This window comes from Mauremys mutica, chromosome 13 (assembly GCF_020497125.1).
Source record: "Mauremys mutica isolate MM-2020 ecotype Southern chromosome 13, ASM2049712v1, whole genome shotgun sequence".
Lineage (NCBI taxonomy): Eukaryota > Metazoa > Chordata > Testudines > Geoemydidae > Mauremys > Mauremys mutica.
In genome coordinates this window covers 37,763,195-37,778,486 of record NC_059084.1, presented here as the reverse complement: position 1 = coordinate 37,778,486, position 15,292 = coordinate 37,763,195, and the positions used below count along the sequence as shown (strand labels likewise).

General features: G+C 52.7%; 1 protein-coding gene across 1 annotated transcript; it reads left to right on the top strand.

The window, feature by feature from the left end:
• Nucleotides 1-376: 376 nt before the first annotated feature.
• Nucleotides 377-10,050, top strand: LOC123348968 (ribonuclease-like). Its single transcript, XM_044986676.1, has 2 exons — nucleotides 377-465; nucleotides 9,042-10,050. Exon 2 carries the CDS (start codon nucleotides 9,062-9,064, stop codon nucleotides 9,509-9,511), a length of 450 nt encoding a protein of 149 aa, XP_044842611.1. The 5' UTR covers nucleotides 377-465; nucleotides 9,042-9,061; the 3' UTR covers nucleotides 9,512-10,050.
• The last annotated feature ends 5,242 nt before the right edge of the window (nucleotides 10,051-15,292 follow it).

The following is a 15,292-nucleotide window of genomic DNA, read 5'->3' as shown; positions in this document are numbered from 1 at the left end:
GTTGCTCTCTTTTCATTCAAGAAGGACCAGGGAAGTGAGAGGGTGAAGGAATAAGCCCCCTAACACTTAGTCCTGCCTTGAGTGCAGGGGACTGGACTAGATGAACTCTCGAGGTCCCTCCCAGACTTATGATTCTATGATTATTCCCACCCCACTGTGTGATGTGTTGCACTGAGCCCCACTGACACCAGCCCCTACACCCTGTCCTCTGTGCCACTGCTCCCCATGCCAAGGTGGAGATAGAACCCAGGAGTCCTGGCTTTGAGCCTCTCTGCGATAGCAGCTGGATCATGCTGCCTCCCAGAAACAAACTCTGCAGTTGCAGCCCCATGTGACCCTGTTCTCTGCTCTCTCCCAGCTGGTGGAATCTCCTGCGACTCACCCAACTCCTTGTTCCTTTGCTGCCATCAGAGTGATGGATCCCAGCCTCAGCGGAGTTGAACTTCGGTCAGATCCTCCAGCCAGGTATGGAGGGGGAGGAGTGGGCGGGGAAATCCAATGAACTATTGGGTAAGGACAATTTCCCGATATCTTGCAATTAAAAGTAGTGGCCCAGCGGGCAGGTCAAGGGTGCGGAATAAAAAAAGGACGTGTCCTGCCAGATATGTGGGATCCTCCAAAACATCTCAGGGTGTGTCTACCCACCTTTGCTGCCCCTAGTGCCCATTATACAGTATATCATCCCCTTCCGATCACTTAACCATGTGGTGGTGGGACTGGTTTTGGGAAAAGATTGTCAGGCTGAGCTCTGGGAGATGTGACTGAGCTAGATTCTCTTACTGCTCCCTGTTATAAGACATTTACTGCAAAAATAGAATGTCGGGGGTGTGTTTGTAAGGGCCTCAGTGTATCAAAAAATGGAAAATCTCTTAAAAAATAGATGACCTGCTGCAGAACTCGTGTGTCTCTCCCCCTACAACAGAGTCACTCTGGATTCACAGATTCTAAAGACACAAGGGGCAATTGTGATTATCTTGTCTGACCTCCAGTGTAGCAGGACCTGTGTAGGTCAGAGAACTTCCCCAAAATACTTCCTAGAGCAGAGCTTTTAGAAAAACATCCAGTCTTGATTTAACAACTTGTCAGCGGTGGAGAATCCACCACAACTCTTGGTAAATTGTTCTAATGATTAATTTCCCTCACCATTAAAATTTTTCACCTTATTTCCTGCCTACATTTTTCTAGTTCCAAAATCCATCCATTGGATCGAGTTAGACCTCTCTGCTAGATTGAAGAGCCCATTATCAAATATTTGTTCCCCATGTAGTTTGTGATCAGGTCACCCCTGAACCTTCTCTTTGTTGATCTAAACACATTGAGGGATGTCTCCCACTGTAAGGGGGTGTTTTCTAATCCTGTAGTCATTCTTGTGGCTCTTCTCTGAACCCTCTGCAACTTATCAACAAACTTCTTCAATTGTGGGCACCAGAACTGGAAACAGTATTCCAGCGCCAGTCACACCAATGACAAATACAGAGGTCAAATAAGTTCTCTGCTCCTACTGAAGATTCCCCGTTTCTTTCATCCCAGGATCCCATTAGCCCTTTTGCCTGTAGCATTGCACCGGAGGCTCATGTAGGGCCCAAAATCAAACCCTGTGGGATGTCACCAGAAACAAACCCACTCCATGATGATTCCCCATTTATAGTTACATTTTGAGACCTATCAGTTTTTAATCCTTTTAAGGTGGGCCACATGAATTGTGTATTGTTCTAGCTCTGTAATCAAAATATTATGCTTTAGCAAGCCAACCATGTCACAAAAGTCTAAGTATACTATGTCAACACTATCACCTTTATCAACCAAATTGTAATCTCATAAAAAAAGATATCAAGTTAGTCTGACAGGGTCGATTTTCCGTAAACCCATGTCGATTGGCATCAATGACATTGCCCTCCTTATTTCTTTAATAATCAAATCCCAGATCAGCTACTTCATTATCTTGCCCAGGATCGATGTCAGGCTGGCAGGTCTATAATTACCTGGGTCGTCCTGTTCACCCTTTTTAAATATTGGCACAAAATCAGCATTCTTCCAGTCTTCTGGAACTTCCCCAGTGCTCCAAGACTTATTGAAAATCCACATTGAAGGTCCAGTGAGCTCCGACCCAGCTCCTGCACTGTTTCAATACATAAGACAACCTCTAACTGTCAGAAATGTTCCCCTCCAGGAAGGTGATTCCATAATTACCCAGGTGTTAGCTTGTGGAATCCATTTATGTAGCCCTTAGAGAGACAAGGTGGGTGAGGTAATCTCTTTTGTTGGATCAACTTCTGTGGGTGAAAATGACTAGCTTTCGAGATTAAGCAGATCTCTGTTTATGCTCGAAAGCTTGTCTCTTCCGCCAACAGAAGTTGGGCCAGTAAAAGTTATCCCTTCCCCCACCTTGTCTCTCTAACTCTTGAGACCAACGCAGCTACAACAACATTGCAAACATCCTATGTAAACCTTAAGGATTCTGATTGATTGTATGAGCTCTCCGTATGCTATACCCCAGTGTGTATTGAAGCCACTGTTTGCTAACAAGGACAGGTCAGGGATCTCCCAAACCCTGATTGAAAGCTGCTACTGGTCAATCAAAGGTCATTAACACTGAATGACTCTGCCCTGGTAGAACAACGAGGGTGCCAAGGAGTGTGGGTCTTGGTTGATAGTCAGCTGAACAAGAGCTCCTAGTGTGATGCTGTGGCCAAAAAAGGTAAATAGGGGAATCTCCAGGAAGGAGTAGAGAGGTCATTTTACCTTGGTGTTGGGCACTGGTGCAACCACTGCTGGAGAACAGTGTCCAGTTCTGATTTCGGACCTACTACACACCACTCCTCTCATGGATGGGGAGATAGAACCCAGGAGTCAGGGCTCCCAGCCTCTCCTGTCCTAACCTACTTGATCCTATAAAGAATAAAATCAAGATTGCTGGCCTCAACTCCCACCCTGCTCAGGTCCCGAATCCCACCAGATGCAAGGAACTGAGAGGACCTCTTTAAAGCTGATGAGACTCTAGAAATGAAGGAGTGTAACAGTGACCAACATGACCTCTTAAGCAAAACCAGGACAAGAGCTTGATCAGAAGCTTCTATGAGAACAAAGAAACACAGGCCCTGGACTCACAGGTTGCATGATGATAACACCTGACTTCCTTCCCAGCTTGGCGGGTCCATCAGTCCTACCTGCCAGGTATGCTCATGGCAATAACAACCTCCCACGTTCCTGTAGCATCTGCCAGTCCTGCTCCCACACAGGGATGGGCACAAATGTAATTATAGAGGGAGAGAGAGGGGTGTGTCTGGGGATGGGTGGGTAGACAGAGAGCAGTTTTTGTACTGATGTAGCTATTAGTCCAGTGCTATCCTAGTGTGCATGCAGGTAGAGCAGTATAACCATGCTTTATACCTGTCAGCGACCAGTTGTGCATTGTGGTTGGAGCAGGAGTCAGACCTAGAGGTTAGAAAAGGAGTTAGTAACCAGGAATTGGAGTTGAGGGTCAGGACCAGGGAGTTACCCAGAGTGGGGTAAGGCTGAGGTCAAGGCAGGAGCTGGGTTGGGTCCCAGGCAGGAGCAGAGCTGGAACAAGCCAGTTATTGTGACCATGGACGAATGCTTTGAGCAGTCACTGAATTGCTGCTGCTGTGGGGCTTAAGAGCCAGTCTGCTGAATCTTCCAGCCAATCAGGTGGCGTAGCCAGTCAGGTAGCCTATTACAGGCTAGCTGCGCTGATTAGGTTGCCCTGCTTCCAGGCTGGCTTTGCTGCAGCCATTGATTTCGGACCTTATTCCTCCTTCCCAAGGGTGCCTCCTGGGGCCCCAGGGCCTGGTTTCTCTGGGTACTACTGTTGGAACTCTTGCCAAAAATCCAGCCCGTGGATGTTGTCTACCAGCTCCCAAGACCTCTCATCTGCACCATAGATTTCACAGCCCACCAGGTGCTGGAGCCTTCTGCTAACTTCTCACAAAACTGGGCGACTGGACAACAAATAGCAGATGTAATTTAATGCTGACAAATGCAAAGTAATGCACATTGGAGAAGAGAATCTCAACGATAGATATAAAATGATGGGATCTAGATAAGCTGTTACCACTCAAGAAAGATCTTGGAGTCACTGTGGAAAGTTCTCTGAAAACATCCACTCCAAGTGCAGCGGCAGTCAAAAATGTCAGGAACGATTAGGAAAGGGACAGATAATAAGATAGTAAATATCATGTTGCCACTATATAAATCCAGGATATGCCCACATGTTGAATACTGCATGAAGGTGTGGTCACCCCATCTCAAAGAAATATATATTGGAATTGGAAAAGGTTCAGAAAAGGGCAACAAAAATGATTAGGGGTATGGAACAGCTTCCACGTGAGGAGAGATTAATAAGACTGGGAGTTTTCATCTTAGAAAAGAGATGACTAAGGGGGGAATATGAATGAGGTCTATAAAATCTTGACTGGTGTGGAGAAAGTGAATAAGGAAGTGTTATTTACTCCTTCTCATAACACAAGAACTAGGTGTGATGGGCTGGAGTACAGAAACCCCCTTGGGAACTGCCAACTGATGTGCCAAGACTACTTCTGCCCATGCTTTCCCTGGCAGCTTGGGACTCCAGCACCCTGTCTTGCTAAGCCGCACATGCCCATCTGTTCCAACACAGACCCAGAGCCTGAACCATGTGCCCCAAAGCTGCAGACTTAACCGAAAGCAACTTACAGGAGTGTTCCTGTCTTTAACACTCAGATGCCCAACTCCCAGTGGGGTCCAAACCCTAAATAAATCCGTTTTACCCTGTATAAAGCTTAGGAATCCACTAAATTTATCATGATTGCTATTGAATGCATCAGCTAGGAAGAACTTGGGTTTGTCGGGATCAGAGCTGAAGGCAGCTTGGCTTGAACTTGCACCTCCAGGGTGGCAACTTGGGCTTTGAAGATCTGTAATGGACTCAAGAACAGGTCCACTGACACTTCCAGCAAATAAGGCAATGTAGCCAATCAGGCAGGGTGCTATTGATGCTAATCAGCTCTATTTGTACAAGCATCTTTCCACTGGTATTCACTGCCCCAAAAGGAAAATCCAAAATTCTCGCTTTTAAGAGTCACATCTGTCCCTGTGTCATGTTTGGGCTTATAATAATAATAATAGGAGATATACCAATCTCCTAGAACTGGAAGGGACCTTGAAAAGTCATCAAGTCCAGCCCAAATTGCCTTCACTAGCAGGACCAAGTACTGATTTTTGCCCCAGATCCCTAAGTAGCCCCCTCAAGGATTGAACTCACAACCCTGAGCTTAGCAGCCCAATGCTCAAACCACTGAGCTAGGGCTTGTGTCTGTGTTTGTGTGGGTCAGTCGTGTGTGTTTCATTTTTTTGTCTGGTGTGTTTTTGTGTTCTGTGTGTTTGAATCCCTGGCTTGTGCGAGCGTTGTGTGTCTCATGTTAGGTTTCTTCTGTGTGTGTTTGTGCTTTGTACATGTGTGACTCTTGCTTGAATGCATCTTTCATGGCTTCTCCTCCAACTTGTGTGCATGTTTTTATCTTATGTTGGGGCGTCGCAGGGCGAGTACACCCCATCCCCCCTTTGGGTAGGGCAAGAGTGTTACATCCCTGTGACTAAGTCCACTTGGCCGTCCTTAAACTCAGGAAAGCCTGGCCTAGTGTCCAGTCAATGTAGCTGTCCTCTCCCCCAGGGCAGTGTGGTCTAAAGGACAGAGTCCATATTGGGGCCTCTCCCTCAGGACTGAATGGCCCAATAGCCAGAGTCAGTATAGAGGGCCCTCCCTCGCAGGGCTATGTGGCCTAGTGGACAGAGTCAATATAGGGTAGGTTTACACTTACCGGCCGGGTCGATGCGGTGAGTTCGACTTCTCGGAGTTCGAACTATCGCGTCTGATTTAGACGCGATAGTTCGAACTCCGGAAGCGCTGCGGTCGACTCCGGTACTCCACCACTGCAAACAGCAGTGGCGGAGTCGACGGGGGAGCCGCGGAGTTCGACCCCGCCGCGTCTGGACAGGAGAGTGGTTCAAACTAGGGTACTTCGAATTCAGCTACGCTATTCACGTAGCTGAATTTGCGTACCCTAATTCGAACCCCCTTTTTAGTGTAGACCAGGCCATATATGCCCTCTCCTTTGGAACTGTGCGGTCCAATGGCCGGAGTCACTATAGAAGTGGTTTAATGACTGTAAGAGGGGCTGGACCACCATCAAGGGGGGGTTTGCTGGCTGGGGTAAGGGGATCTGGGCCCTCCCTACTCCACCAGGCCGCAGCCAAGGGCCCTGTCAGCGGCAAGTGTACTCGTCACTGAGTCAGTGGGGATCCTAGTGAAATATGCTGACTTATCACCCAGTTCCACCACTGGATCAATGTATTGTCTGCTTGGGGTACCTTTTACCCTTTGTCCTGATCCAGTGGTCCAGGTGTCTCCAGGGTCTCTGGGTTCCTCAGCCTGTGCAGCTCTCCGCAGCTCCACTCTCCCTCAGGCGTCCTCAGGTAGCCAGGTATCAACCTGGGCCTCTGAGGGTCCCACTTCTACAATCTGGGGCTTCAGTGGCTTCAAGGCTCAAGCTGGCAACCTGTGTCTTCTCTCCTCGGCGGTCAGCCCTGACTGAGCTGAGCTGCTCCCTTTTATACTGGTGCTCCAGTTGGAGCAGGCCCAGCAGGGGCAAAGGGTGTGTGGCTTCCTTGGCCTACAGTGCGGGGTTAAGTGCGAGGCAAGTACACCTGGCTTGGATCAGTCAGAGCCTTGTCTGTCTCCAATGTTGTGCCCTGTGTGCTTGTGTCTTGTGTGTTTTCTGCATGCATTCCTCCAAGTATCTCTTTCCACATACCACCTTCCTTCACTGGCCCAGAGCCTATGGGTGAGCAAGCCAAAACTCCAACCCTGCCCAACCCAACGTGTTCCCTTTGAAAACTCCGGACCTGGCTTTGGTCCCAAGAGAAAAAAATTACAACACTCCTATGTCAATCTCTCTCTCTCACATCGTGTCCTTCCTCATCTCTCTCTCTCTCCTTCTTTCATTATTAAAATTCCAAGCGCACATTTCTTCCCCTCACAAATAGGGCAGACACTCAATGACATCCAATAGAGGGTGGTTCTTCCTTCAGAGAATGGTTCTTATCCTGAAGGGAAAGAATCACTTAGCTGCAGGTTGGCCATACATCTGGTTTTGAACCAGACACACCTCTTTTTAGGTGGTTTGTCCCCAGACACAGTGGGATGTGCTTTTGTCCATTGTTGGATAGGGGACACCTTTTTGAAGAATGTGCCATTCTGCCATGGCCATCATGACCTTGCACTCACGGGGGTGGAGTGGCGTGCTCTTTGAAATTGCATCCTCCGTATGGAATGACCTCGTGCACACCCTGTCTGCTAGGTCACGCCGGTGGGAGTGGGGTCACCCCGTTCCCAGAAGTACCACTGTTTCTGGGATTCTGGGAATACGTGAGTGGCTACCGTACGTGGATGTGCGTGTTGCGTCGTCACACCTGGCCCTTAAGTCTGAGTTTGATCTACTGGGAGCCTGCTAATCTCCTCTCTTCATGTTCTGAAAGCCCGACAGCCCCAGGGATATGTGTCCTGTGACCACCACCTTCAAATCGCCAAAGGGATTTAGATGCCCAGTTTCCCACTAGCTCACATGGCCTCCAAATTCCTTATGTGCCTGAGAAAATCTCAGCCCTCTGGATGTTTAGGTGCAGACCTCTGCCTCCCGCTCGCTTTCCGCTGTGTTTCGAAGACATGATGGCCTGCTAATCAGATGAGAAGAAGCCATTTTTATAGTTCCTCATTAAGGTCCAGAGCTACCTGCAGAGGGGAGGGTGGTGGGGCTGCTGGTCAGAATTGAAGGGCACCAGCATGAATGGGTCCATGGGGAGCCAAGGGCAGAGAGACAGTAGGGGGCTGCAAGTTGAGATTGAGGGGCATTAGCAGAGCTCTGTGTGGGTAGGTGGGGAGAGGCCAGGGCTGGGAGAGCAGGGGCTGCAGGTCAGGAGTGAGGGGAACCGGCAGAGCTGCGAGTTTCTAGGCTAGGGCTGGATTCGGAAGGTGCCAGTGGGTCAGGACTCAGGCTCTGTCTGCAGCAAATGAAGAGTATTTGTAGCACACGTCAGCATTGCTACGCTAGCTTTAATCTAGCTAATACAGGTTAAAAGGGAAGTAGAGACATAGTGGCCTGGATTTCAGCATGGGCTCCAACCAGAGTTGGTACCCAATGTCCTGGCAGTCTGGCACTGGCTAGATTAAAGCTGGCACGGCTTTGCCCACCCACGCTACAATCACACCTTCGCTTGCTGGGAAGACACACCCTGAGATGTTTCTGTGGAGCACAGGTATCTAGCAGGACATGAGCTATTTATTCCCCAGCCATGCCCTTCCTGCCATCTCACTCATTTTAATTGCCAGGTATCAGGAAGTCCTGCTGACACAATTGTTTACTGGATTTGCCCTCCCCCTCCATGCCCGGCTGGGCGCTATATAACCTGCACCAAGATGGGCAGGAGGATCAGGGTGAGGTTCAGCTCAGCAGAGGCTGGGATCCATCGCTTTGATTACAGCGAAGGAACAAGGACTTGGGTAAGTTGCAGGAGATTTCACCAGCCTGGAGAGAGCAGAGAACAGTGTCACATGGGGCTGCAGCTGCAGGGTTTGTTTCTGGGATGCAGCATGATCTAGTAGTTAGAGCAGGTGGACTGGGACTCAGGACTCCTGGGTTCTCGCTCCATCTCTGGGAGGGGAGTGGGGAATAATGGGTTAGAGGGAGAAGGCCCTGATTTCAGCTGGAGTCTGTGCAGCACATGGCATGATCGGGGGCCAGGTCTTTGGCAGGGTATGTAGGTGCCATGTGATAAAAATAATAACTCTCCTATATTTGGGGAAGAGTTGGGTGGGAGATGAGGGGATAGAGTGGGATGGGATCATGGGTTGTGGTGGTTTTTGGGTGGCAGAGTGGGGTGGGAGGGTATAATGGCAGGTTTGGGGTTCAGGTCCTGGAGGTTCCATGGAGGAGGCAGATTCCCAGCCAGCGCTGTCTTCATCCATCTCCCCCCTATCCCCACTGCAGGTTGAACTGAGGTGACAGAGATGGTCATGGCCCCAAGGGGACCCCGCCTCACGCTCCTGCTGCCCCTCATCCTGCTGGCTGCCACCCTCGCCCAGCTCAGCGAAGGTGCCAGCTACCGGCAGTTTGTGAGACAACACGTTAACCACCCCAAGACCGGAGCGCCCAATGACAGGATCTACTGCAACCTCCTGATGCAGCGACGGGGCCTGACCCGCCCCCGATGCAAACCCACCAACACCTTCATCCACGCCCCCACCAGCCAGCTCCGAAACATCTGTGGCAGGGGAGGGAGACCCGTTAGTGGCAACCTCCGCGACAGCATCAGATCATTCAGCGTCACCACGTGCCGGGTGCTGCCTGGCTCCCAACCAGGGCGTTGTAGATACAGAGCTGCAACTGGAGTCACCAGAGTCCGCGTGGCCTGTGTCCGGCAGCTGCCCGTGCACTTGGAGCCAACATATCTGCCATGAGCAGGGAGCAGGGGATCCCCCTGCTGTCCCCCACCCCTCCTTCACTCATAGGCAGCCCTCTTTCATTGGGGGCTCTCCTGCCCTGTCCCTGCCCCTCTTCGGCAGTGCCTGCCCCGAGTCTCCACTGGGACATTCAGCCTCTCCCCCCTATTCCATGGGTCAGCAGCTTGGGACCTGCAGGGTGATTTCCAATTCTGGGTGCCCAGTTCCCATTCACACAAGTGAAAATCTGGTTGCCCAGCCCCCCTGGCTGGCACTGAGACCCTCAGACTGAGCCCCAGCGCCTGCCTCGCTGGGCAGGATTCAAACACAGCTGGTCTGGACTTGGGCTGGGCTGCCCGAGCCACCAGGAGGGGAAGATGCCAAGCGGCTCTGAAACCTCAGACTGATTTGGTTCGGGTGCCCTATTTTAGTCTCCCAGGATAGATCAAAATTCCCATGAACCCCTTGATGGCCTCCCCTTCGCCATCCGCCACTCCCTGCTGCCCCTAGTGCCCATTATACAGTATAGCCGCCCCTTCCCCACCCCCACCCTCTGCTGCCCCCTAGTGACCATTATACAGTATAGCCACCCCTTCGCCATCCCCCACTCTGCTGCCCCCTAGTGCCTGTTATACTGTACAGTTCTTCCCCATCCCAGATCCACTGGATGCTGTGTGGATGTTGTCTCAGGCTGAGCCCTGGGGAAACTGTCAGTGAGTTCAGTTTTCTCCCTACTTCTTGCAATAAAATACTTTCCTGCAAACGTAGAATGAGGGGGAGAGTGTTTGTGGAGGCTGGGTGCAGAGTCACTGGTTATCCAGCGATATTTAACCCTAGCAGCATGTCAGAAATCCAACTAGATTGCTCAGAGGGATCAGGGAACGGGATAAAGTGCAGAGGCTCCAATCCAGTCCTAGGTTTGAGGGACCAGCTGGCTCAGGGGGCTGGGGAGTGCAATCCTTTTCCCCTTTAGGGGGCACTGGCTCTGATCTGGCCCCAGAACTGGCTGGCTCAAGGGGGTGGGGATTGGATACGAGGCCTTTCCCTTTCAGAGGCCCTGCCCCTAGTCCCTGAATGGCCACTGGCTTGGCGGCTTGGTGGCAGTTGGGGAATGGGGTACAGGACCTCTTTTTTTTGCAGGGTGCCAGCTGCAATGACCCAGCTCAGCAGGGTCTGACTGGCTCTGGGTGCTTATCTGGGAGGGGAATCCAGGAACAAATATGTTTCCTCCGAGGTTTGCCAGTGAATGGCTCAGCTGCTTGCAGCCAAAGTCTCCATGGGGCTGGAAGAGTCCCCAGACCCCACGGCCACCTATGGGGCTCTGTCCCAGACAGGTTTGCAATACGGAGGTATTGCTGGACTCTCCTGCCCCTGCCCCTGCTCTGCAGCTCCCAAGAACAGTAGGGCATGTAGGGCAGCCATCACCACCGCAGCGCCCCTTTGCCGTGATACAGCACTCGGCCCCCAAGCCCGTTACACAGACTGGGCCAGAATCTTCCCCCATATCCCACAGGTGTGGAAAACCAAGGCAGAGATGGGGACGTGGCTCAGTCTTGCTCACACAGAAGTCAGTGGCAGTGCAGGGAGATGGGAATATTCATAGGGGAAGCGCTTGGGTCCTGGAGGATCCCCAGCTCAGCAGTCAGTGCTGTGATCACCTAAGCCAAGCGTTGTTAGTGTATATCTCTCTGGGGCAGCCTAGTCCCCTGCTGTTGTGCACGACCCTGTCCTAAACTGAGGGTGGTTTGTGAAGGCCCTATGGTCCCCTCAATGGCGTCGCACGGGTGATAGCTCCTGGAGATCAGTCCCACCCACTCAGGGAATGTTCTGGGGGGAAAATCAGAAAACTGAAGGGGAGACAGGGAGGATAGGGCCGCACTGCGTTGTGACCCCGGGCTGGGGGACTTGCCCAGTTCGAGCCCCTGCTGCATTGTGAACCTGGCCTTACCCTTGGCAGCATGGTGACGGGTATAAGAGAGCAGGGGATGCTAAAACTCCACAAACAGCCTGCCGCTACTGGGGTGTGGGGGCTATGGGGCTCCAGGCACTACCCCGCGCCTCAAACACCGGCTCTGCACTCCCATTGGATGTAAACCATGGCCTATGGGAGCTGGGGGGGCAGTGCCTGCACATCAGAGCAATTCACAGAGCCTCCTGCCCCCCTCCGCGCCTAGGAGCCAGACCTGCTGGCCGTTTCTGGGGCGCAGTGTGGAGGCAGGACAGGCAGGCAACCGACCTTAGCCCTGTTATGCCGCTGACTGGGAGCCACCCGAGGTAAGCCCGTGCCCCAACCCCGAGCCGCAACCCCCTGCCTCAGCCCCAAGCCCCCACCAAACCCAGAATCCCCTCCTGCACCCCAAACCCCTCATCCCTGGGCCCACTCCAGAGCCTGTACACCCAGCTGGAGCCCTCACACCCCCCTGCAGCCCAACCTCCTGCCCCAGCCCAGAGCCCATCCCACACCCTAAGCCCTTTATACCCGGCCCCACCCCAGAACCCAAAGCCCCAGCCCAGAGCCCATACCTCCTCCTTCACCCCAACCCCCTGCCTCAACACACGGCCCTCTCCCACACTCTGAATACCTTGTATGACAGGTTGGATCACAGAAAGCCCCTAGGGTTGGCACCTGATGTGCCCAAACTACTTCTGCTCCTGCTTTCCTGCCCTGGCAGCTTAGGACTTCAGTGCCCTGCCTGGTTTGAGACAGACCCATTAGCCTGCTGCAAACCCAGACCTGGGTCAGATCCACATGCCCCCAAGCTGCAGACTTAACTGAAAGGAACTCACAGAAGTGTTCTTGTCTTTAACACTCAGATGCCCAACTCCCAATGGGGTTCAAACCCCAAATAAATCCACTCATAAATTGTTCACCCTCTATAACACTGATAGAGAGATATGCACAGCTATTCCCTCCCCTCAAGTATTAATACATACACTGGGTTAATTAATAAGTAAAAGTGATTTTATTAAATACAGAAAGTAGGATTTATGTGGTTCCAAGAGGTAACAGGCAGAACAAAGTGAATTGCCAAGCCAAATAAAATAAATTATGCAAGTCTAAGTCTAGTACAGTAATAAAAATTGAATATAGATAAAATCCTCACCCATTAAGTTTCCTTTTACAGATTAATTTCCTTCTAGTCTGGGTCCAGCAATCACTCACACCCCTTGCAGTCACTGTCCTTTGTTCCAGTTTCTTTCAGGTATCCTTGGGGTGGAGAGGCTCTCCTTAGCCAGGTGAAGACAAAATGGAGGGGTCTCCCAGGGGTTTAAATAGACTTTCTCTTGTGGGTAGAGACCCCCTCCTCTCTCCTATGAAAAGTCCAGCTCCAAGATGGAGTTTTGGAGTCACATGGGCAAGTCACATGTCCATGCATGACTGAGTTTCTTACCAGCCAAGCCACATTCCTGGGAAAACTCCGATGTGAATTGGCATCTTCGAATTCATTGTTGGCCTAAGTGGTTCTTGATTGGGCACATTAATTTGCACATTCCTTTCTCAAAAGGAATCAAGCAACTATACAGCCAATATTCCTAACTTCAAGTACAAAAATGATACATGCATACAAATAGGATGAATGTAGATCATGACCTTCACAGAGAGATGTTACATGGCATATGTAGCATAAAACATATTCCAGTTATATCATATATATATTCATAAGCATATTCCCATGAAGACTTAAGGGGGTACACCATCACACCTTGGTCACCCCCCTAGCTGCACCCCAAATCCTTCATCCCCAGCCCCACCCCAGAGCCCGCACTCCTAGCTGGAGCCCTCACCCCCTCTCACAACCCGACCCTGTGCCCCAGCCCAGTGAAAGTGAGTGAGAGTGGGGGAGTGCGAGCCACTGAGGGATGGGGAACGCGGTGAGCTGGGGTGGGCCTCAGGGAAGGGGCGGGCCTCGGGGAAGGGGTAGGGGTAGGGTGTTCAGTTTTGTGAGATTAGAAAGTTGGCAACTCTACCCACCAGTGAGTCTGGGCAGCATGGGACAGGCCCTTGGACCTCACTCCCGGCCCAGGATCGGCTTGGGCTGGTCCAGGCTGATGGGGCTGGGGGCGTCCCTGTTAGGGCCAGATCTGGGTTTGCCCCAGGACTGTGGGGGTGTCAAAGCCCCGAGTTAGTGAGCACTGGGGGACACTGCAGGGTAAATGGGACAGGAGCTGGTGCAGAGGGGGCCAGCAAGGCCCCATAGCCGGTACCAGTGGGCCCTGGAGCCAGCTCCTCCCCAGTCATTATCTGCGGAGTCGGGGCTGGTCAGGGGGAAAAGACAGAGAAGAAAAAGAGTGTCAGATTTGACATTGTATCCAGCTGGTGCAGCGTGTCCCGGATCCCCCTGGGCCCTGCCAGCCCGGCCTGCCCCGGATCAGCTGGACGCAACCAGCCAAGCCTGCCCCGGGTCCCCCTGGGCCCAGCCAGCCTGGGCTGCCCAGTATCTCCCCCTCAGGCCAGCCAGCCCAGCCTGCCACGGATCCCCCTGGGACTGGCCAGCCCTGGATCCCCATGGGCTCAGCCAGCCTGGCCGGCCCCGGATCCCCCTGGGCCCAGCCAGCCCAGGCTGTCCCAGATCCCCCTGGGCCCACCCAGCCCAGGCTGTCCCAGATCCCACTCCAACAGGATAACTCCAAGGATCAGATGGCAACAAGGTGAGCTGGAGAGAAAGCCCCAGATCAGGCAGACACAGACACAAATGCACCCCAGGCCCAGAATGACACAAACAGAAGCAGTTTGACAAAGCACCCCACCCCCCAGGAGCGCTGTACATACACGCATACACTCACAAACACACACATGCACACTCTGACACAGACATTCACTGACACATCCATACACACATATCCAGATCCACCCTGAGCGCGCGCACACACACACACACACACACACACACTCTCCCAGCCATGTACTCTATACACACATGCCCTCACACGTGCATGCAAGTGCTCCCCCCCAAACTCTGAATACATATGTCCCTACCCACAGATGCAAATACACTACATGCACTCCCCTCCCCATACATATACGTACATTCAGAGCTGTACTGGCAGAGCCCCCAAGTGGAGTGACCTAAGGAGCTTTTGCTGGCAGAGTTAACCAACCTCCACAAATGATCCAAGCCAGGGGTCTCAAACTCAAATGACCACAAGGGCCACATGAGGACTAGTACATTGGCCCAAGGGCCACATTGCTGACACCTCCCCCCCGCCGCCCTCGGCCCTGCCCCCACTCCACCCCTTCCATGAGGCCCTGCCTTTTCCCACCCGTTCCCTGCCCCCATTCCAACCCCTTCCCCGAAATCTCCACCCCAACTCTGCCCCCTCCCTGCCCCCAGGGGGTGCAGGAGGGGGGTGGGGTGTGGCACGGGCTCAGGGCAGGGAGTTGGGGTGTGGGGTGCAGGAGGGATGAGGGGTGCGGCAGGGGGTCAGGGTGCAGGAGGGATGCAGGATGCAGCAGGGGGTTCAGGGCAGGGGATCAGGTGCAGGGTGCAGCAGGGGGTTCAGGGCAGGGGATCAGGTGCAGGGTGCAGCAGGTGGCTCAGGGAAGGGGGTTGGGGTGCAGGAGGGGTGCGGGGTGCAGCAGGGGGTTCAGGGCAGGGGATCAGGTGCAGGGTGAAGCAGGGGGCTCAGGGTAGGGGCTCAGGGTGCAGGGTACGACAGGGGGTTGGGATACAGCAAGGGGCTCAGGGCAGTGGGTTGACGTGCAGGAGGGGTGTGGCAGGGGGTCGGGGTGCAGGGTGCACCAAGGGGCTCAGGGAAGGGGTTTGACTGCAGGAGAAGTTCAGGGGGTGGTCTCTGGCC

Coding starts and splice junctions, on each gene's coding strand:
- LOC123348968 (XM_044986676.1), top strand. CDS start 9,062: ATGGTCATGGCCCCAAGGGGACCCCGCCTCACGCTCCTGCTGCCCCTC.